The sequence below is a fragment of the Nematolebias whitei genome, chromosome 21 (genome assembly GCF_014905685.2).
Source record: "Nematolebias whitei isolate Nwh7 chromosome 21, NemWhi1, whole genome shotgun sequence".
Taxonomy (NCBI): Eukaryota; Metazoa; Chordata; class Actinopteri; order Cyprinodontiformes; family Rivulidae; genus Nematolebias; species Nematolebias whitei.
Genome location: NC_056518.1, coordinates 18,465,071 through 18,488,669, shown reverse-complemented (window position 1 = coordinate 18,488,669; position 23,599 = coordinate 18,465,071). Strand labels below are relative to the sequence as shown.

General features: G+C 40.4%; 1 protein-coding gene across 1 annotated transcript in view; it reads right to left on the bottom strand.

The window, feature by feature from the left end:
- LOC119427394 (latent-transforming growth factor beta-binding protein 2) overlaps window positions 1–23,599 on the bottom strand; it is a 90,211-nt gene that overhangs the window by 34,783 nt on the left and 31,829 nt on the right. The window contains exons 5-10 of the mRNA XM_037695001.1: window positions 18,321–18,580; window positions 17,339–17,536; window positions 14,544–14,744; window positions 12,892–13,175; window positions 11,792–11,894; window positions 3,907–3,981 (exon numbers count right to left, since the gene is read on the bottom strand). Of these exons, the coding sequence (XP_037550929.1) occupies window positions 3,907–3,981; window positions 11,792–11,894; window positions 12,892–13,175; window positions 14,544–14,744; window positions 17,339–17,536; window positions 18,321–18,580 (1,121 nt within the window). The remainder of the gene's footprint in view (window positions 1–3,906; window positions 3,982–11,791; window positions 11,895–12,891; window positions 13,176–14,543; window positions 14,745–17,338; window positions 17,537–18,320; window positions 18,581–23,599) is intronic.

The window sequence follows — 23,599 nt, the reverse complement described above, 5'->3', positions numbered from 1 at the left end:
TTGTCACCTTATTTCATCTTGACTCAAGGTAATTCAAACACTTGTAGACTTATTTATGACCAGAGACCAGTTCACGCTGTACATGTATGTATCTGCTGTATTATAGGTTAAAAAAGACCTAGCACTTTAAAGATAGTCACTAATTGTTAACTAAATCATCCTATAGGAAGACTAATACACTGGTATACCCACTGCCAATAAAGATAAAAACACTGATAATGTTTGCATCTGTTTGTTTGTCTGTAAAATAAGCTGAGAGTCATCCATCCATCCATTTTCTTTACCCGCTGAGAGTCATTCACAATATATAATTTGAACACTCAACACGATGCAATATTTTACCTAAGAAATAGAAATAACTCGGCAGCACGGTGGCGCAACTGGTAGAGCTGCTGCCTCTCAGCGAGCAGGTCCTTGGTTCAAACCCCGGTCCAGGGGCCTTCTGGGTGGAGTTTGCATGTTCTCTCTGTGCATGCGTGGGTTTTCTCCGGGTACTCCGGTTTCCTCCCACAGACCAAAAACATGCATGTTAGGCTGATTGGTAACTCTAAATTGTCCCTAGGTGTGAGTGAGAGAGTGAATAGTTGTTTGTCTCGTTTGTCTCTATGTGTCCCTGTGATGGACTTGCGACCTGTCCAGGGTGTACCCCGCCCGTCGCACAGTGATTGCTGGACATGGGCACTAGCGACCCCCGTGACCCAAAATGGAATAAGCGGGTAAAGATAATGGATGGATGGATAGAAATAACTCCTGTTAGCAAACTATTTCTTTAGAAACCAAAGAAATGATCTGAACGAAACTTTTAGAAAGCATCCCTGGATGTACATCTACAACTGATTAACCTTTTACTTAACCCAATTTAAGATAGCTAGTCATTAGACAACACAAAATTATTATAGTTTATTAATATTACAAATTAGTTACCCATAAATATTATATGGTAGTAGCTAATAGTCATTCCCATGATATACTCTAAATGGTAAGACTTCTCACGAGATCTCACAATATTTAAGAGGTTTGATCAAAACAGCATTAACTTCATTCATTTTCATTACAAGTCTCAGTCTAAAACTCTGGCTTGAAACGTGGCAGACAATATGCATTTCTTTAAGTAATGCTAGGCATTAAGTGATATATCCAGGTTTTAAGCTTTTTTTTTTTTTTCAAATGACAAATAGCAAATATGTTTTAAATTTGTCAGAAGATTTTAAAAAGATTATCTGAAATGTCTAAGGAATTATGGCAAACTTTCATCAGCTTTTCTTTGAAGTGGTACATATGACCCAATGGTTTACCACCCACAACAGTGGCTTCACAAGCGTTTTTGTGGGCCTTTCATCTAACAAGCACAGCTACAAATAGCCAATTCAGTCAGCCGAGATTCCCAGAAGCAGTGTCGGAAGATAAGAAATCATCTCTGAAGTCAGAGAACTGACTAACTCTCTGATGGAGTGTCCTATCTCAGAGTAGGGAGGATGTCACTGACCACAACAGTCATGGTAAAAAAATCAACAGCAGTGAGCCCGCCATAGTCCAGAATGTGAGACAAGCTCTGCTCTGTTCCAAAAAAACACACTACAAGAGGCTCAGAATAGGAGCCACACATGGGCAAGCTGGACACCATCCGAATAGTAATAAAAAGGTCCCAGAAAAAAGATAAAAAAATCTTGGCAGCTGGGGCGAGACATAACATTAAAATAATGTTTTGGGAAAATAGTAAAACCAACTAAATGAGATAGAAACTTCAGTAAACATTGTGGTTAACTGTCACCTTTAGAGTTATTTTGGACCTCAAGAATTGAGCAAATGAAAGGGAGTAACATCTTGAAACAATTTTAAATGAAAAGCGACATGTATTTCTACAATTGTTGGCTGGTCATCTATGAAATACTGACATATGCAAAGACTATTCCTAGCAAGTTTTTACAGTTTAATAAAATCTTTTCTGCTCAGTATATCAAAGAAAACAGCAATAATTTTATGCAGCTGTGAAAATTTGTTCAACTTGCTGAACAAGAGGGCGAGGTGTGTCATGGAGGTGTTCAGAGCTGTCCACTGAACCATTATGTTATTTTGCCCTATAGGCTTCAGTAAGCACCACTCTTTGGATTATGACACTGTTAATTAAGTCAGTTGCACAGTTTTAAGTAGACTGTTTTTGTTATTTTAAGTGTCAACATTAGCTGTCAGAGCTGGATCTTACACCGAGCTGGATATTTTTTCCATAACTTTCAGCCATTGCTTATTTATTTGCCCCATTTTCTAATAATGGTGTTGTGTACTAAAACAACCAACACATATACATTCTCTAATTTCTTTAGCTGGAGACTGTCAAAGTTGACACTGTGGGTGGTTATTGCTTCTTAGACCATGAAAGCCAGCTAAAAATCTTTCCCCCCAATGCTGCAGAGCAAGAAAGCAATCCATGTTAGGGATGGATCTTTGAAATTATGCCATATAATAATGCAGGGATCTGCTGGCTGCCGAGCAGGTTTCCATCTGTTGAAACATTTATTAAGGATAAAGCAACTAGCTACTGTAAACACTTCCATAAAATGTACACAGAGCACCATATTTACCATATTTGCCTTTGCTCCAGAACCCTAAGTCTAATCAAAACAGGAGCCCCAGGTGCTTATTAGCTGCTGTTCTCTGACCCTAAGTCTGTGGTTTTGACCTGGTTTCCATAGGTGTCAGATCAACAGCAGTGGTGTTAAAGGGATAGTTCTTTTGTCAAGTGGACTAGTGTAGAGTATATCAACAGTGAGTCTCTTACACACAATAGACAGTAGTCAGAGAAATGTCAGTTTTGAAGAATCAGGGAGAAATTTTCACACGGTAGACAACTGAACCACTACCATCCATCTATCCATCCATTTTCTTTCACTTATCCGGGGTTGGGTCGCGGGGGTAGCAGTTTAAGTAGGAAGGCCCTGACTTCTTTCTTCCCAGCCACTTGGGCCTGCTCCTCCAGGGGGAATACCAAGGCGTTCCCAGGCCAGCTGAGAAACATAGTCCCTCCAATGTGTCCTGGGTCTTCCTCTGGGTCTCCTCCTGGTGGGACACGCTTGGAACACCTCACCAGGGAGGCGTCCAGGAAGCAGATGCCCGAGTCACCTCAACTGGCTCCTCTCGACGTGGAGAAGCAGCGGCTCTACTTTGAGTCCCTCCCGGATGACCGAGCTTCTCACCCTATCTCTAAGGGAGAGCCCAGACACCCTGCGGAGAAAACTTATTTCGGCCTCTTGTATCCGTGATCTCATTCTTTCGGTCACAACCCAAAGCTCATGACCATAGATGAGGGTAGGAACGTAGATCGAATGGTAAATCGAGAGCTTCGCCTTTTGACTTAGCTCTCTCTTCACCACGACAGACCGGTACAGCGCCCGCTTCACTGCAGATGCTGCACTTATCCGTCTATCGATCTATAACTCCATTTTTCCCTCATTTGTGAACAAGACCCCAAGATACTTAAACTTCTTCACTTGGGGCAACCACTGAACCACTACACATGAGTTTATAGTTTCACCAACCAAGTCTCAAAACAGAAACTACAACACTAAAATAAATAGTGACTAAAAGGGCAAAGACAATGAGCGTTTTGTTTCCTGGGATGATAAGAGGACATAGAGTTGGCTCATTAGCAGCAAGATATTTTGAGCCATTACTCTTTTGAACAGAGGTTACAACATTGACCCCCTTACAAAATTTCTTCCTGATTCACCAAAGTGATTGTGCTCTAACTGTTGCTTATTATAGGTTAAAGAAAACTACTCAACACAGCCCCACTGTAAAATAAACTAATCAAATAATGTAATATGAGACATTATTTTAAAGGTTATTCTTTATGAAGAGAATAAAATCATACATTCAGAAAGGACAATTTTAAACACTGTTATGCCTTACCTTGACAATGAGTGATATTCATCCTTTTAAAACCTTTTGGACATTCCACTTGTCCATTTGCAATTACTGCATACACTGCAAACAGGAAAAGAAAGCAAAATTTTCTGTCATAGAAGGATTTTAAAAGTGAAAGTTGTTGCTTAAACATGCTGGAGAAAATAATAAAGGGACCAACAATTGGGCCTTGTGGGACTCTAGAATGAATTTAGGGGAATTAAGACATTTAATGGCATACAAGGAATGAGGAATAACACACATCTCGTGGTAAAACTATTGTCCAAATCCTGTTTTGCTTATTTAGCCAGAACAATAAAAAAAAAATGGTCACAGAAATGTCAACATAAATTTAACTGTTTGTTATAGTCCCAGTGCAGACAGATTGTCAGTGCCAGAGGCCTGTAAACTTGGTGTCATTATTCAACTGGCAGGAGGTCAAGCCTCAGTGCGCTCCATTAAAGACACAGACAGCTCTGTGTGACGATCATATGGTGAAAACTGAGTCTATTTGTGTTTCGTTGAGTGTGTCTGTAGCTACATTTGACTGACGGAGTTGATGTGTGCGAGATTTTATGTTTCTGAGCAGAAACGGAGTGAACAATGGTAACAGAATCTTTTGTGATATAAACTGAGATGGAATATTTTTCTTATTAAAATATCCAACTAGGTGCTTTTGGTTGAGGAGAGCTGTAAAAAAATGATGACATTCTTGTCAGCGACTGTTTCCCTTTGTCTATTCACATTACAGTCACTAAACCTAAAACAGACCCTCTTGTTAAATAGTGTCTTAATTGGCAGCCATGCTTCTATCCAAGGTTTAGATTTAACTCAGTTGTTAGTATCTTTTCATCTTATCAGTATAATTTTAGTTGTTAGTTTTCTTCTTGTTTATATTTAATAGTTCTTATTTCAGATGCTCCCTTCTTCATGGGTTGCCACAGTGAGAGATCTCCCATAAAACATTTCTCAATTGTTGTATGCTGGATGCCCATCCTGGTAGAGTTGCATTCGGGCCTAAAAAATCCAACTCAACCCGGCCCCAGCCTTTAGCCATTTTGTTCCTAGCCTGACCCGACCCAATCATTTAACTGTAAATACAGGCCCAAACCCGAATCAGTTTGACATAATATTTTTGAAATATATTTCAAAGAAAGGAAGACATAAAATTTATTGGTTATTAACAAGTCACCAAATGGATATTAACATACAAAACCAATAGCCTAAAAAAATCTACTTTAAAGATAGGCTATGATGAAGAAAAATATTTTTAGAGCAAAGTTATTTGGAAAATATAAAACAAGGCTATGCCTCCTCCTCTAAATGTAGATTAACACAATTTTATATTGTGCATTCTTATTTAGTTTTCTTTGTGCATTCATAAAACCGTATCAAAAGCCCGAGACCGGCATGGCCCGCCCATCAAGCACATTATTTTGGCCCGACCCGGCCCGAATTCCGGGTCGGGCCCGGGCCTGGTTAGAAATTGAAGTTCTACTTCCTGGTGGCACCAGGGCTCAACTCTGCAGCCTCAGGATTATGAGCCTGCAGCACTGACCACTAAGTTCCTGCTGCCCTTTCTGTTTGTTTGTTAGCAAAATATCTCAAAAAGCAGTGAACAGATTTGAAAGTAACCACTGATGTACATCAACAACTGATTTTGAAGTCAACTTGGCTCATGATATCCCCCACAGTTAATATCCTTTAGCAAACACAAAAAAAGACTATAACTCAGTTATTTTTACAGATATTGTACTGAACTTTGGTGAGCCCTAGAGTCCTCCCTAGCACAAACTCTAAGGGCTAAAAGATCTCACAACTTTGTTTAAAAATTTGCCTATTTTATTTATTTGAAAATGCCAGTTTTGATTTTTTCGATAGTTTTGAAAATTAGCAGAGTTATCCAAAATTTACAATAAATATTTTTACTGGGTCGAATTCACTGGAAAACATTAAATACTTGTAAAAACTTTTCCAACAAACAAATAAGTTTGCTGAGTTGATTGTTTTCTGTAGCCTATTCTGATTCTGTCCCAGTATAACCAAACTGACATCTCCTTCTTTTCAAAAGGTATTGGATGTGAAACTTGAAGTAAGCATAACCAGTGTTTCAATGTTTTCACAAATTTATGAGTGAGAACGATTAGCTTTTAGCCACATATTAAAATTCACTAAAAGCATTATTCTATTTTAGCGATACGGTGCTTTAGGTTTCTCTTTCCAATGTTTGTTTTCATATTATGGTTTAGTTTTGGCTCTCACTGTCCTGCCTCCTGCTTGAGAGTTCAGATTTGGTTCCTCCACCACACCCAGCTATGACTGACTGGACCACAGCGTTTAATCTGTTGCCATAGCAACAGAAGATTGTAAACAAAAATGATACATGCTAGAACTCACAGCATCGGTGCCTCGTCAGCAAAGAAAACTCTCTAGTGGTTGAGGAGGAAGGGAAAAGTAGCACAACATTTGTGACCATGGCTCAAGCAAACCAAAGTTTTGACTGTTTGTGGTAAAATGATGTAAAGGGCCATCTGGAAAAGCTGGTTCAGACAGGAAAACACCTGTTCCCATAACACCGACATTAAAATCAAGGCACTTACTGTACAGCAAACTGTTTTATATGATTACTCCACAACTAGATTTTGTCCTAAATATGTTCCCCCAAAATAATACCCAACAATCTATCACAGGTTAGTGTCATTTTCCCAAGACTGACTGGAATGCCTGGCACATGCAGGTTTTCTGGGAACAAGCTTCTGAAAACTGACTCGTGTTATAGTCCTGCTGTGACCCAGTGGACCAGGCAGGTTCAGTGTACCTGAGGGTTGACAGAGCAGAAGTGGGTCAGCATGAAGGAGGTAGCCAGAAAATGAGGGGAACTGTGTCAAAGCAATGCTTCTGTTGCTTGTCGTCCTCCACACCCTCCTAATCCTTCTCCAAAGACTCCGAGTAATTAGTTGTTGTGGAAAGGCGATGGGCACAGCTTTCCTACAGTGAAGGAATCAGGGAATGTCTGGCCTGAGTGAATGTAGGCCATAAGTGGCAAAGCAAGCCCGGTAGGGAAGGTCCATTATTATCTCTAAAGTTTATTAGCAAGGAGAAGAAGACCTCTGCAGACAGTGAGATCTTCGGCAAAAATTAAAAACATTTTTTGTCAAAGGGTTGAAATGGTTAAGAAGGAAACATAAGCTAACTACAAATGTCTCAAACTGCTTTAAAACATAAATCTATTAAGTTTCAATACGTACCAGATGCATTTTGAAAAAAAATGTTTTTTTGTTTTACTTTATTTGCACATGTTGGCAAACAAAGTTTAATGCTTCCATGTGCACTCAGAAAGGGTTGTTACTGGAGTTCAGTTGGTAGATATTTAGTGCTCCCTGGGGACACTTTGTTTGCCGTATGTTCAAAACCAGCTGGTGAAACTCTGCACACAGATGTGGGCAATGGCCTGACTTTAAACTGGTCGTCTTTGGTTTATTAAAGATATAGAGAGTTTAGATGTCTGTAGCCAAGGCCTGTTTTCGAAACCAGAAAGAAGTTGGCTGTGAAATGCTCCCATCATACAAAAAGCAAATATAATAGTAATTATAGAGTCTAAAATAATGTATAGAAAATGTGGAGCACACAGGCAGGGGTTTGCAAGATTGAGCTCAAACTGCACCTTTGGTTACAGAGACTGTTGACCCAGACTTGTCAGGATCCAACAAAACCATCTACCTGTATTTGTCATCTATCCATTTAGCCTTGTCCACCAAAACATTATGCCATCCTTCACTAATGTCCATCTTCATTCAATTGTGATGTATTGTACATTCAACTGGATACTGTTGAGTAATACTTGTCAAAAATCTTCACACTGAAAGTGTGATTCCAATTCTTTAAGGTTTATATGATTTCCTGTGTTGTTTTGAGGTGAATCTGAAGATGTCTTTTAGTCTCTTTTTTGCAATGGCAGTAAAATTACACACTGCTGAATACTCAATAGTAAACTTATGCAAACAAAAAATGAGAATTCAAGTCAGTTAAATATGATGAAATCTCACTGCAAACCTTCCAGCTTTCAGGGTACTCTTCTAAAGGCTGAGTAGTCTGCTCCATCAATCACAGGCCCTGAGGCTTTTTGCCAGAATCTCTAGAAACTTGCCTAGAAAGTACTATAATCATAAGGTTGGACTGCCTCACTTAACTGACTGGAACAAACCTGAGTACATGTGGAAGAGAAAATATGAAGGGATGCATGCCATGCACTGAGACCAACAGATATTTGTCTTCCATTGGGGATCACTCTATACAAAAACACTAAAAACCAAGACTCAGGATCCTTTCAAAAATTATATTAATGACTAGCTGAAACTGGAAAGACTGGTGCTGCCAAAAAATAAATTAAATAGAGCTTGTAATCATAGTGGAAGGCTTTTCTGATTTGTTTTTTAGATAACATTTTATTTGGAAAACAAAAGCTGATAAAAAAAAATTCTCTCAGGACAAAATTAATTCTTGGCAAAGGCAACATTTACCAATCTGACATTGTCCACAATTTTAAAGGCTACAGCATTGATCACTTGGATTCTTACCTATGAACATGTACTATATTGCCTTAAGACATTCAACGCCCAACACACAGACTTTAATGACTCAGTTCACATTTTAGCAGCATCAAACCTTCAAGTTGTTGCTTTTCTTTTGGCTGCTTCCTTGAGAGAACTTGTATGAAAGATTTGGTAACTGCTTCAAGCCGGATGCAACCTGGGCTCGAACCTGCAGCCTCAGGATTAGAAAAACACAGCACTGCTCACCAAGCTACCGCAGACCCTGCAATAAATCCTTATGCAAAGCAACCTAATTCACTAAAGTATTCACTGTCACTGTGTAGATAGTTTAACAATGTATATTAACGCCCTCCTCAGAGATATTGATGACAGTGTAACCCACATCAAACACATTTGAAACAGACCCACATTCCTCTATAATCTCCATCTCACTGTGGAATATCAACCATCTGGGCTTGTTCCAGTGAAAAGCATGCCACAGTACATTCCTGGTTCCTAACTTAGTTTGGCTCCAATTAAGAAAAGCATTGCAAATTTCATCCTCCGACTGGGATTAATTTCTCCTGGTGGTTAGGTCTGCTGTGCCCTGATTAGCCACACTGTTAATGGCTTCATCATTCCAGTTGTGAGGGAATAATGCTACGTCAACATCAGTGAATCAGTTGCTGTCAGAGACGTGACGTCTCTATCTAATTACAGCGAGGCGCTGCTGTGGTGTAATTCCATCGCATGCGTTCTTTTGTTGCGTGTTTCTGAGGCTAAGTAATTCCCTTTTGTTCAATGTGTCTGTTAACAAGTATTCATCTTTGATCAGAGTTAACAAAATTAAGAAATACAAGCTCTGGCCCCATTGTCGATGTCAGAGTGAATATTTTAGTCGGGTTAAAAAATCTTGGGAACAGATGGAATACTTTTGAGGGATGAGTTCATGTGGGGGTGGGCAGATACTGTATTTAAAAGTGGAGCTCTACAGGCTTGATTGGAACCTCAGTAAGAATAGTTATTGCAAAAATTTAATGGAAAATGAAGTGAGATGTGACCTCCATAACCCAGGGATGTGTAGTAAGACATAGCCAGGGCTCCTGTGGGTGTGCTGGTTATTGTATGCCTTGGAGACTTCTGTTCTCTCTCCTTGGGAAGCCTCCCAGCATCACTGGCATGAAGAGTCACAGGGAGGATGCTGCCATCAGTGTCAGTTGGGAAAACAGCCAGTGACATTTTACTAATTATGTGGGAGGAGCTGAGAGTACTGGTGAAGCACGTGAAAGTCACGCTGGATCAAACTGGGGTCAGAACAGCTTATTTAACTGATATAAAATGTGTTTTTAAGAACTTGGAAAACTATTTAATTTGATTTCTTATATTTTAACGATTTGATTCTTGTAATCCTAGCGGCTCCACTCACTGCAGTGAATAGCAATTGCTCAACTCTTGACTAAACTGTATTTAAAAGGAAGTACAAGACCGTTTCGTTACTCCACCTCATTGCTTGAGCCAGAAAGATGAATTTGACTACAGTTTGTTCTGGTTGATCTGGATCACATTATTCCAGGAATCCTCAGCATGTGACTTTTAAAGGCCCTGACTCCTGAAGGCTTCATCTCCCACTAAGAGGGGACACACTGGCATTCTTGCCTCCAACCTTCTTTCACATAAACAGGTACAGGCTTAGAAAACTTTCCCACTCGTTGCCACAAGTGTTACATAATAGCCTTAGTTTGTAATGAAAAATAACATGAAGTAACATGTCATCAACTGCCTCAAAATGCTTATATGTATATTTAAAGACTTCACAGGCACACCCAGTCTGAAAGCAATGTAACGACAAAAAAGAAACGCTAAAAGTCCTGTGTGCAGCAGAACCCCATTAAATTCTGCTCATATTGGCAGTTTATGATCTAAAAAGATGAAGTAGTGAACCTAGGCTTCAGTCAGCAGCACATTTTGCAACAGGCTATAAACTGACCAATGGTAGCTATGCACGCTTACACACAAACTGAGCTTTTATGACTTAATTATCACATACTCAAGAGGAAACGCGGGAGACTTGTATCGAGCGCTCGCAACTCTGCAAGCTAACAGCTGATTCCTCAGCTCAGAGAAGAAGAGCAGCATCATTTTTCCAGAGGCTGTTGCCTCAAGGCTGCATGTAAAGCCTGTCGAGCCCATAAGAAAGCACACACCTAATCAGTCCAGCCAGAGAAGAATGTGCTGTAGATTAAGGATAAATCCTATGTCTAAAGTATGAACTATAACACTCAGAGGGAATTTTAAGTATTTGTCTTATTACATTTCCCTCAAAATCTTTAGGGACATCTTACATTACTTCATTTTGACTTCAATTTTTCCTCATTATCACTTTTTGAGTCTTTTTCATGTCGTCCTGCACGCCCCTGCAGCATGCTGCTTCTCAAAAGCAGCCACAGAAATAAGCAATTGGGTATTCATTCTTTTTGTGTGTATTTTTTTTTTTTTTTTTTACTGTCAAACTTCAAAGGAGGGAGGGGAAGAAAACATCTGGGAGCCAAAAGAATCTTGCTGGAGACTATGACAGTGCGTGAATCTGGCAGGCCAAGAGGAGACAAGAAGTAAGAGGGAAAGGAATGAATCAACATCTATCATTGATGGAGGAGAGGACTCATGTCTGCTTCTGATTAAGGTCCAGTCAAACATGGTTCAGGAAGTCTGAATGTCAATCTGTGGGCATGGCTATTATATAATAAATAAACCGAAGAGATCAATTTATCTCCTATGAGGGGAAGTAGCTTCTTATGAGGCTTAAAACAGGGACAAATTGTGACTCCAGAGTGTCAGGACGAGCAGCAGTCTCCATCTAAAGTGAAAAATATTGCCACCCACCCTGCACGCCAGCCTACAACCACTCTGCTGGTTTCCCTTAAACCGACCGCAGCTCCAGTTGGAAAGCTGTTCATTTCCTCACTCTTGCAAGCCCACATCGGTCCTCTCTGCCCACAGGGTGGGTGGCACGCCCGTCAGGAACCCATCTGAATGCTAAATGCATTTTTATTTGCATCCTGGGTTTGGTTTATTGAAAGTGAAGCCCACTTCATTTAAATCACAGGGTGCAGGGGCGGGTCACAAAGCTGTCTAACGAGGGCGGCTATGCTATCATCATCAGTAGCCGTCATTAGTTTTAATGGCTGTGATAATTACAGCCATTCTACCAGGCAGCCACTGCAACAAACAGAGTGGGAACTCCAACAATAATGGAAAACAAATCTGCACCAAAATAAAGCTTAATGAGATTGGGAATACAGATAATTTAAGTTTAACCAAAAAAACCTTTAGATCTAATGGTTTTGGAGCTGAAGACTTACCTGGTTTGGTGGGACACTTTTGACACTTGTTTAGACCCCAGGAGGCGCCAACACTTCCACAGCAGTCATCCTGTTTGGTTAGACCTGGCAGAGGTTTGCCACACTGCAACAACACACAGCTGCGTCAAATCTGAGAAGCAAGTTCTTTTGAATCACAGGTTTGTGCATGCATGCTTGTTTACGTGCAAATGTTTGTGTGCTGGCAAGTGTTTAAGTGCTGGTTATGTCACTGCGTGTGTACAAATCTGTATCCTAGGACAAAATCATCCAGACATAGTTGAGGTTTTTTTTTTAGACAGAGAACAAAACACTGAGGACTGAGACCAAATACAATCTTCTTGGCATGCCTTGTAAAAAGTTGGTACATTATGAAGAGAAAAACATTTATTATTAGTTATTTTTTGCTAGTGTAGATATAGAAACTTAAATCTAAAGTATTTTGGGCTCCTTTTGTGCACAAGTTCTGCTCTTCTTTGACCTAGTGATCGTGCAGTTCAATTTCAATCTCCCAATCGAACCATAGTGTAAAAAATATTAAACTAGTGCTGACATAAACAACTTAATTTAGGGCCAGCTCTTTGTTGCAAAAGCATTGCTGAAGTCTAATAGCATTTAAAGGAGCAGGTTCTGTACCAGGCCTCATATTAGCCTAGCTCATGGACAGCAAATTAAATCTTCCATAACTTGTTTTCGGCTAAGAGTTACAATATTCTTGTTCACCACAACTATATGAAGAGCCTCATTGGCAGTGAGTGAGTGCATAAAATGTATGATGAGTTTTCCCATTTTAGACACAGAGAAACATATGTGCAGAACATCAAGCTTGACCTTTGACCTCTAATGCATAATGATTCATAAGGTGCTTTTTGTCAGGTAATTGGTGGAACATGAGATGCCCAGTGCGGCCTGAGCACATAAATCTTGGACATCAAATAAATCATTCTCACAAGTCGACCTTGTTTGAGACAGCAGCTTTAAGAGGAGGAATGTGAAGATAATGGCACTTGAGGTAAACCCCTTTTACCGAAACTCCTCACATGGTTTAAATCAAAAAGTGATGACAGTTTAAACACTGTGTTTTCAAGGACCTAACATAATACCTGTCCATCGACTGTTTCCTGAAAGCATCTTCCAACATGTCCATTCTGGCGAAAAGGAGTTGTAGCGTGACCATTCCATTGGTTGTTCCTTTGGGGGGTTCTGCTGTTATGTTCGCTGGTGTGTTCATGACCATTTCCAGGTTGGGAGCGCTGCTGGACAGAGTGAGCCCCCTCTGTAGTGGCTGGTCTCTGACCAGGCTGGACTCGAGCTACTTGGTGGACCTGGACCTCAGCCTCGGGCGGGTGCTTAATGTGGACGTTTACCAAAGACGGGTGGAGAGACGCTTGAGAGAGGAAAAGATCCAGAGTTTATATAAAATGTGGAAAATAGTTTAGAGTTTAAAATGTGTTGTTTTGTGACTGGAAGCATCAGCATTCAAAAGATAAAAGCCGAGTTTACAAAATACAATTTTCGAGCTGTCGGATGACATCTAACACAGATTTGTTCAATAAACACTTGCTTCAGCCCCAATTTTTGTGATCTAGGCAATTCCTGGCAGTGAACAACTTCAAAACAACTACAAAAGTTTGGGCTATTTTATAAATTTAAATCAAATCTATTTAAACACCAGAAACTAGTTTACTGTAGAGCCGAAAAGATTTTGCAATGTCTAGAATGAGCTCTTTTGTCTCTCTGACAGAGGGAAAGTATCCATCTTCAGGGAGCGCCAGGGTTATTTCCCAGAATCCCAACCCACTCTCATAAATCATAAACTTACAGACAGACAGCAAAGTCCAAGTAAAAAAAAAGAAACTTTATCAGAAGTCCCAAACTTAAATCTGTGCATAATTTTGTCAAAGTGAATCACTTGGTGTGACAAAACAATACAATTTATCATAAACTTAAATTTGCTTCTATTGACTATTCAACAGTTTCAGCTAAAACAATGAAACTTAAAAAGTAGCAAAATCAAGTAGCAAATATTTCCTTTTTTTATTAAATGAGATTACGAGGTGTCCCAGATCTGTTACTGATAATAACCATCTCTGTTTGAGTAAGGGTGACGGATTGTGCAGGCTGTGGACTTCCACTGAGTCATTTATTTGTTAATTTGCTAAAAATAGCCTGGAGTCTGCAGCTGTTCCAGAGCACGACACTGCTGAGCCTTTAACTCTTGTCTTGTGTGATTAAAAAAAGTGGAAACTTTAATGTTTACAAGCTTTCTTCATATGAGTGGTTAAATGTTTGGTGTTAGGAGCAAATTCACTACAAACCATCATGAGAGACACAATCAAACAGAGTTGCATCAGTTATTTACTTATTTATTTACCATTTTTTGTTAAAGGACAAACATATTGGCTTCAAAACAACCATGGTTTTAGTGAGCTTTATAGCTACTCTGCAGTTATCTGGACTTTTATTGCCAAGCTTTAAGAACGCTGTTGAGGTTTTGGATTAAACCTGAATTGTACTCTAATCTTATAATTTTAATGCATTCAATGTTAAATACAAACGGCCATAAAACAGAAGCATTTTAATACATTTTTTTTTTCATTTTAAGCTGAAAAATATAAGATTTAAATCTATTAAATAACGTTACATTAGAATATTAACATCAAAGTTTTAAAAGGCTGATTTGATTTTTGCATTTTAAAGTTTATCCTGAAAAGGAGAAATCTTTGCGAGCTCTTCCCCCTCACTGTTTGCTCACCTTGTTGATTAGACAGTGGCAGAGTGTACGTGGAATGAGATTTGTGGCCCTTGTGGCTCACATCCTTGTGGCTGAGAGGCGTGGGTTTGGTGGGAGGCGGCGCTGGGAGGTGGCAAAACTTCCCAGTCGAGTTTGATGGACACCAACACAGGTCTCTGCCAATGCACTTGCCTCCATTCATGCAGGGTATCTGACAGAAGACTGCAGCAAATGAATAAAAAGAGGGGGGAAGCAAACACAACACTTAATACCTCAGAATCTCAAGGATTTGGTAATAAGAAACAGAAAGGGTGTGCTAATAGGAAGGGCATGTTTCTGAGGCTCGGGCTTTGTTTGCAAACGGTAGGCAGAGACCACGCAGGTTTCTACCAGTCACCTCATTTGATGTGGCATTTATGAAATTTCTGCAATGTCTTGAGGACAGAGGCATAGCACTGCTCCTCATGCTGCACCTCTTTCATAAGCATGGTTTTGCCCTACAGTACATCGGTAATTGCATATTCTTGAACAGGCTGGTGAGTGATGATCAGTGACTCGTTCAGTAATAAATCCAAGAAAATAACGAGTGCATGAATATTTACATGCAACCTTCAGCTTACTGGCAGAAGACAAAGAATGTGAGTTTTCCAAATGATTAAATCTTTCACAAACAGGGAGGAATTGCACCCCAAAAATATACCGTATTAAAAATCCTGTCTTTAATTTTATTTATAGCTTAAAGTTTACTACTGAGCAAAAAAAAAAGGCTACATGTTCACTCCTTGTCTTTAAGTAGAAGAGCCAGGCCAGGCTAGCACTCTGCACACCTTGACCTGGCATGACCTCTTCAAACTTAAAACATCAAAGAAAATTAAATAACATTAAAAACTAACTTTATCCAGCTAGTGTAATAATACAAAAAAAATAACTTCTGAGGCAAGAACAACAGGGTTTTTTTTTTGTTTTGTTTTTTTGGCCTAAGCTGTAACACAGCTCAAACACGAGGGAATGTTTTTGTCAGATATGTGAATGGCTCAAATAAAATAAAAAAGCTGCTTGTCATGAAATCTCTCTGGGAGCTGCATCTAATCTCTGCCTCATTGAGACAGACAGTAACACACGCACAGGGTGCAAACAGAGAGGCTCTGGACACTCTCTCTTTGGCATCTAGAGATCCCTTTCAAACAGCATGCATACCATTGAAAAATACAAGAGAATACAAATGGAAGAGTACCAAAGACTAAAAGCTATTATATAAAAAAAAGTTAAAATAAATTGAAGACAGGGGAGAGAACAAAACGAGATCAGAATACAGATGAAAAAAAGGTGGAAAACCAGACATGGAGGCTAGAGCCAGTGAGCGCTGGTGTCCAGACACACAAGAAGACCTCTTGTGAATTAACATGCTGGCTAAATTATCAAATAAAATAGACTATTAAAAACATTTTAATGCATGATGCATGTCCATGCTGGTTTGTGTCAATGCATTTTCCAAATTTTAACAAGACAAAGTATTTTTTTTAACCAAATCTGCACACGACAGTCTCTGAGCATTTTAAAAACCTCTGATGAACACAATTTTTACTCAATAAACACACCTCTACCTTGTCTAATATCTGCCTTTTAAAGAAACTGCTGTACACAGGGTGTGAATCAAAGCGAGCCTGTCATAATTATCCTGCTAGGGTTTACTGCAACATGTAGGCAACATAGCAACTGCATGAGATAACTGCTCGCTGTCCACTTGACATTCCAGGATGAACACGCACACAGGAAAAGGCAAAACATCATGTGAGCCTAAATGGAAAGCAACTTCTTTTTAATATGCTCTTTAATACGTGGTTTGACATAATAAGGTGAGATTTGAGGCGAGTAAGTAGGGGCATAAAAACAAAACGTTGCAGCAGAGGAGGAGGAGGTGGAAGGAATGTAAGCTTTTGAAAAGGTCTCTGCGAAGAAGTGTTTGTAACATCAACGTCATGTTAAATTTTTTTTTTTAAAGAATATAGACATACAACTACATTGTGTTTATATATCTTTACAGGTCAGCTGGATTCTTGAGTTTAAAGTGAGGCCTGGTTAAATTTCTTAACATATGTTTGATATTTCGAGGTGTAAGTACTAACTCAAACCCACAAATAATTATTAACTTCAACTGACTGATGAGAAAGCTAAGAAACAAGCAGGGTTGTGACCCTCCCCTTGGCATTGAACGCCCCCTCCCTTCCCATGGACACTCCTGTTCAAGTTTAGAGCAAAGCCCCCTGGATAAATAGCAGGTTTAATGTAATCCCCATAAAAACCCTGTTCATGCTGCTACTCTTTCTCCCTTTCTGCCTCCGTGTCTATTCTTACATTCATTCCTGCTCTCCCAGGGAGCATGTTAAATGGTTAACAGCAGGGCCAGACGCGAGGTGCAAACCGCAAAGAGATGGGGCTGAGTGCTGGGAGCGTGGGACCACCAGCTCCACGTGCGTGTCTACAATGGGAGATTAGACCTCTTTTATAGAGCTTTTAATCTGCTCTACCCATGCTTTCCCTGTCTATTTCTCCTTGACAGTAAGTTTTCTTGCATAGCTCCCAGCTTCAGTCTTTACAACTCCGCTTGTTCTCTGAGCTTGGCATTCAGAGCAGACAGCAGGCTACTGGGAATCCATTTTGTCCTGCTCACCCCATAAAACAAGAAATGAGATATCAGAATGGAGACGCATGGAAGGTTTGTGGGGATTAGAACGTAAACATGAGAGACCAAAAGGTAGAAGTAAAAAATTACAGAACAGACGAGCAGGAACAGAGGGCCTGGAGTTAACACTTACAGAGTCTGAAGCCTTGATTCTTTGGCTGCTGCTGCTGCTGCTGCAGCTGCTGTTGGTGGTGCGAGGTCTCACTGTAGACCGTGGTGACGTCTCCCTTCTCACAGCTGTTGTAGCAGCGACCACCGTTGCACACCCGACGACACAACATAGGGGTAAATACAATCTTGATGCGGTCCAGGCTGGATGTGAGGTTGGCCCCTGGAAGACACACACACATCTTCTTGAGAAGAAGCAGCAGCAGAGGCAGGCTGGAGAGGAGCTGCATCTTTCCTCCTTCAGCCTCACAGTGACACACTCCTCATCTGGATGAAGGTTTATAAGTGTGCGAGGGTGTGTACTGACGATTGGCCAGTGGCACGCTGCAGCTGAAAGGGCCATGTGCCACGGGCCAGAAAAAGACGAAAGATGAATACCATTAGGTATCAGGCAAGCGTCCAAGCCCTTTATCTTCAGTAGAAGGTGTTTTGGATGTGTGTATGTGTAAGGGAGACAAAGAAAGAGTAAGTTCCAGTGAACACTGTGTGATGGTGGGAATCTGTTTAACAGCCGTTGTCCTGGCACAAGAGAAATAAAAGCAGAAGCCAGAACACCAGACAGCTGTTTGCACTGACACATCAGAGAAAAGCGATGTTGTGAAAAAGGGGAACAATGCATAAAAATAAGGTCACTTTTCTGTTTGCTTTGTGTACAGGCATCTGGGTTCAGTGCCTGTCATGCATGAAAGGTGACGGTAAAGGCATACAGCGGCCATGATATGAAACACCTGCTTGCAATGCAAAGAGGTGGATGGGTGGACAGGGGGATGCAACTTGGGTAGATGCCAAGTTTTTTCATCCTTTTTTCTTGTTGCTTGTTCCATTGTCAGTGACACTAGGCTGTGTTTGCATACTTGCTGTGAAGTGTGTCAGAATGGGAAGTGAAAAACATGGATATTGAACTATTGCCTCATAAGCTTTAGAGATGGTTAGTTTGTGGTTCTTACCTGCTGGAAGTAACGCATTGTTGAACTGTCTGTGCAGCTGGCTGTCGCTGGCAGGCCTGGGATTGTTAAAGGAGCTGCCCTGTCTGTTCCTGTGTCCATACCAGTTTGTGCGCTCACTGCTATGGCCGTTAGCATAGCCATTGCTACTTGGCAATGAGTTGGAGGTTATCGGCTCCGAGGAGGATGGATAACGTTTCACAGTACGAGAGGTTCCGCTCTGTTGGGGGGAGGAGTCTGGGGGTCCCCGTCTCACTTGGGTCCTGCCAATCACATCATCACAAGACCATAAACGCATGACGTCAGTTTAATGTCCCACATGTAAACTTGGAGAAAAAGACACACCCATAAGCAACGTGCATCCCTGTGAAATCGGCTCAAGTGTGCAAGGGGAAAACTGTATCCCTAAGAGAAGCCATCTAGGTCATAGCTTTCCCTAATTGAATTTACAGATAAACTTTTTAATCCCTACTTAAATATCAATACCATTTAATCTTCTGGGGGTTTCTCAGCTAACATCTGGTTCAGAGAGCATGGACGATCAGTCTGACTGAGCTAGACAGAGACGGGTATTTATAAAAACAGAAAATAAAAACCATCACAGGAAAAAATAATTGAAGGTCAGAAACGTGTCCTGGTGAAGACCTAAGTGTGACACAGAATGGGACAGGAGCTTATTCAAAAAGCAGGTTGCATTCTGTCTCACCAGCATGTGACAGATGTTTATCACTGAAGAGCACACTGTCCCACACGCTCTGGTCCTGCCTGACTCATGATAGATTTTGATCGAAACTATTTGACAGGTGTTCTAAAGCTTGTTAAATAACTTTACATCCAGAACTGGCTGTTCTCTGTCTACAACACACTTTACAAAATTGGTACAAAAGTCTCAGGCTCTGGGTATGATCATCACTAAAAAACTCATATTTCAAGAATTTAAGTCTTTAATTTCACCATCATTTTAAAAGGGTATGACAGAAGTGTATCAAGGTCAAGGTCAAGGTTTCTTTATTGTCATTCACATTACATGTGGTACATGTGGTGGAACAAAATTGTGTACACAGGGTCCCAGTTACATCCAACAAAAGTATAAATTGTAAAGAAAAACAGTAATAAGATCTAAGAAATTATTTAAGAAATATGCTAAAACTAAGAATACACTAAACACTAGTAGTACAAAAAACAATACGCCAAACAACAGCAGCACGAACATGAGTCTGTGTGAGCAAATGAGTACGAATGAACACAGCAACATGAAATAAATCAGCAGTATGAGATCAGCAGCATGGATAGTCAGCAGCATATATCAACAATCAAGTGGCACTACAGTGATTTAAAAAATATTTCACAGTGATAATCTTGGTTAGGGATTCATGAGTCTAACAGCTTCAGGGTAGAAGCTGTTCCTCAGTCAAGTGGTTCCACACTTCATGCTCCTTAACCTCCTTCCTGAGGGAAGCAGGGCAAAAAGTGTGTGTGTTGGGTGAGTGAGGTCCTTCATGATGCAGGTGGCCCTCTTCCTGAATCTGGAGGTGTATATGTCTGTGGTGGTGGGGAGGTTGCCTCCATCAGTCTTCTCTGCAGCCTCCATGCCACACGTTGATGCTGGAGCACAGGATGCTCTCCACTGCACACCTGTAGAAGGAGGTGAGGACTGAGCTTCCCAGACCAGCTCGTCTCAGCCGTCTAAGGAAGTAGAGTCTCTGATGAGCTTTCTTGATCACACTGGTAACGTTGTTGCCCCAGCTGAGATTGTTGTTCAGGTGCACACCCAAGTACTTGTAGCTGGAAACCACTTCCACCGCAGATCTCTCTATGTTCAGGGAGGGGGGGTAGGTGTGTTTGTTCCGTCTGAAGTCCACGGTCATCGGAGCAAACACACACACCTGAACATAGGAGGATCTGCGGTGGATGTGTATATATATATCCCTAATTGCTCCCCAGGCGCTTGCATAGCTGTCCACTGCTCCACCTGGGTGCATCCCAGGTGCGATGGGTCAAATGCAGAGAACTAATTTCGCCATTTCGGAACATACAATGATGACAACGCATAACAATTTTTTAATTTAGAAAGTATTAAGTTATTCAAATGGAAAAAACTTGAGTTCTTGTAAAGCAACTCACACTAGAAATTTCTGAAAACTTGGAACCCTTTTCCATAAGGCCAGTTCAGTACAGTATAATTTTTTTGTTATCTTTTATAGTGTCTCTAAATTATGTACCAATTATTTAAATGACATTTTATTCATGATTTTTGTGTATGTATTTGCGTTTCCCAAGATTGTGTTTATTAGTTATGTGAAAATAAATATGAGAAAAGTGTCCCAGTGAGGGGAATGAATTCAATCTTTCTTTTTTGCTATTTGTGTCTGCTTGACTTCATTATGAACTGTGGCCAACCAGGAAGGAACATCCTGAAATTTGCACTAGACTGGAGGAAGTATTAAATCTAGGGTCGATGAGCAAAGCTAAATCATGGCTGTGAGGGTCGTGTTTCTACCGGTGAGCATTTGATTTTGGGTCAATTACTGAGCCAGAGTAACACAACCTGGAAGCTGAGCTCATGTGAGGAACCTGAAGAAGGTGTTTGTCTTCCAAACAGAAAGAAGAAAGGGCCTACCTGGGCTTTGGGACTAAATGTGGAATGCTAAACTCCACCCCCATGAAACCATCTGGATCACACTGATCTTCCTTGACAGACAGAGCAAGACAAAGACAAACCCTGTCTGACAGATCAGACAAGTTCTACAAAAAACACCTGTGTTCTTGTAAGCTTGTAATCAAACCCAAAATGAGGGTATAAACTTTTCATCCACATTCATTATATGTACTCTTAGGCGACACATTACGTATTCACGCATTGGATCACTGTTGACCTACAGATTTGCAGCAATATTTAGACAATAAGCAAATCAGACACAAATGTCCACATGCCCACACACTTGGTTGCAAACACAAAAGCAGACACACACACCCTCTTCCAGCTGTGCTACATGAAGTACAAGCCTCTGCAAGTCTCTTCTTTTACAGAGTAGCAGCCACATTCCTGCAGCTAAAATGAACAGGACACTAAATAAAATATTGGGAAAAGGAGACAAACAATTGATGGTTTTTCACATAATCATTTCAAAAGACTCCAGGCAACCCACACAGCTGGCAGCTCTTGACCCAGATGTGAAACTTCAGGGTGGGTCCTGTGTATAGGATATGACACAGGGAAACAAGAGGTTCTAATGTCATGGTACTAAAAGGATGGACAAAAGGTGGCGAGCCCAGTTCCAGTTGCCAATCCAAATTATAGCTGGACTGTTTCCATCACTAACACTGACACCTGGCCTGCAAGCATCCTGCCTCACTTCCTGTGCTTTGCCAGATGTTGCCTCTTCCGACCTGCACACTTTCAATAGCAAAGTCACTTCCTCACTTCTCCGCTATGAGCTCATCAGTATCCTCACTGACTTCAGATATGAGCACATGGAGGGGAAAGCATGACAGTTTTGCTTGTCTGATGTCATCATTACAAACTTCAAGGCCCCTGAGGCTTAGAAGAGACTTATTTTCCTAGTTCAACACTACTTGAAGACGTTTTGGAAGTTTTCAGCCCAACATCCATACATCCAGCGTCTGATGCTTATCTGTGGTTGGGTCGCAGAGGCAGTAGATTTAGGAAGGAAACCCAGACATCCCTTTCACCAACAACACTCTCCAGATTTGCCAAGGGGATCCCAAAGCACGCCCAGACCTGAGAGGATACATAATCCCTCCAATAAGTTCTTAGTCTGCCTCAAGGTTCCCTCCCAACTGGACATGCTTAATCAGATGCCTGAATCACCTCAACTGTGTTTTTTTTTTTATATGAAGGAGAAATGTCTCTATTTTGAGGATAACATAGTTCCTCATCTCGTCAAATCTCTAGGTTGAGACCAGCAGCATATTTTCTGCTACTTGTATCCAGAATCCTGTTGTTTTGGTAACAATCCACTTCCCATGACCATAAATAAGGGTTGGAACATAGACAAAACTATTCTTTTTAGCTCAGCTCACAATGACATACCGGACCAACTCTCATTACTGCCAACAAAACCCTAGTCTGTTGATCCATCTCTCACTCAGTCCTCCCATCCCATGTGAACAAGACTTCCAAATTTTTTTAACTCCTCAGTTTGAAGTAGGGGCTCACACCAAACCTGGAGGGAGCATTCCACCTCTTTCCTGTTGAGAACCATGACCTCAGATTTAGAGAAGCTGACTCTAACCTCAGTCACTTTACATGCAGCCAAAATACCTGGTCTGGTATAAACACAAAGATGGAAACGTTTTGGGGATATCAAATTCAAATGCTGACGAGACCCAACTCAAAATGAGTAAAAAAGTATATTAAAAAATATATTTTATATTTATTTATTTATTTATTTTTTAAATCTCGAAACATTCGTATGCAAAAAAAAAAAAATTGTTAACTTTGAATGAGACTTGATTTTTAGAGCGCTAAAGTTATTTTTATGATAAATTGGTACAGCATAATAAATTCAATTGGATACAAATTACACTGATTTAATTGACAAGTACAAAACCTCATAGTGAGTCATCTGCAGTGCTGCATATTTCCATAAGCTGAATTTGTTAGTGTTGTGATCGCTTTCACTGCAGACTTTATGACTTTGGGTGGGGGATGTGAGAGCATCATTTATGAGCTTTACCACTAACATGATCCCTGCTGTATCATCTAATTTGTAACAATTTTCTCATTTTCTCTTTTGCTTATGAAACTCTAAAGCCTTGTAAAAATAATTAAAGCCACTTCTAATACTTTTTTATCTTGAGTTTTCCTTCAGGGCTTTGTAAATAACTTATCCTTAAAATAACATGGTTTTCTTCACTTGTTTGGAAAACAAGAATTTTTTTTTTTTAAACTTTCTTAGAAACTCATCACATGAGCAAAACTTCTTTCTTTATGAATATGGCCTCTAGCCTTAGCCTGGTTTTCACATCAAAGATATGGCTTTTTGGCTGCAATTCTTCCATGAAGACCACTTGTCAGCAGACTTCTTTGGGCTGTAGATGCATGTAGGGGCCACACAGGTTCCAGCCAGTTGTGAAGTGATGACACTGATGGACAAGTTCCAGTTCCAAAGAGAAAAGATTTGTCTCTCATCTGTCACACTTCACTTCCTTGACCAACCACTGTGTTTACAATCCTTAAAATTGCCAGTTAATTTGTATTTGTATTCAAAAGAGCATGACTTGTGCATTTTGAAACGGTCTGCTTTGAAATCTTTGCC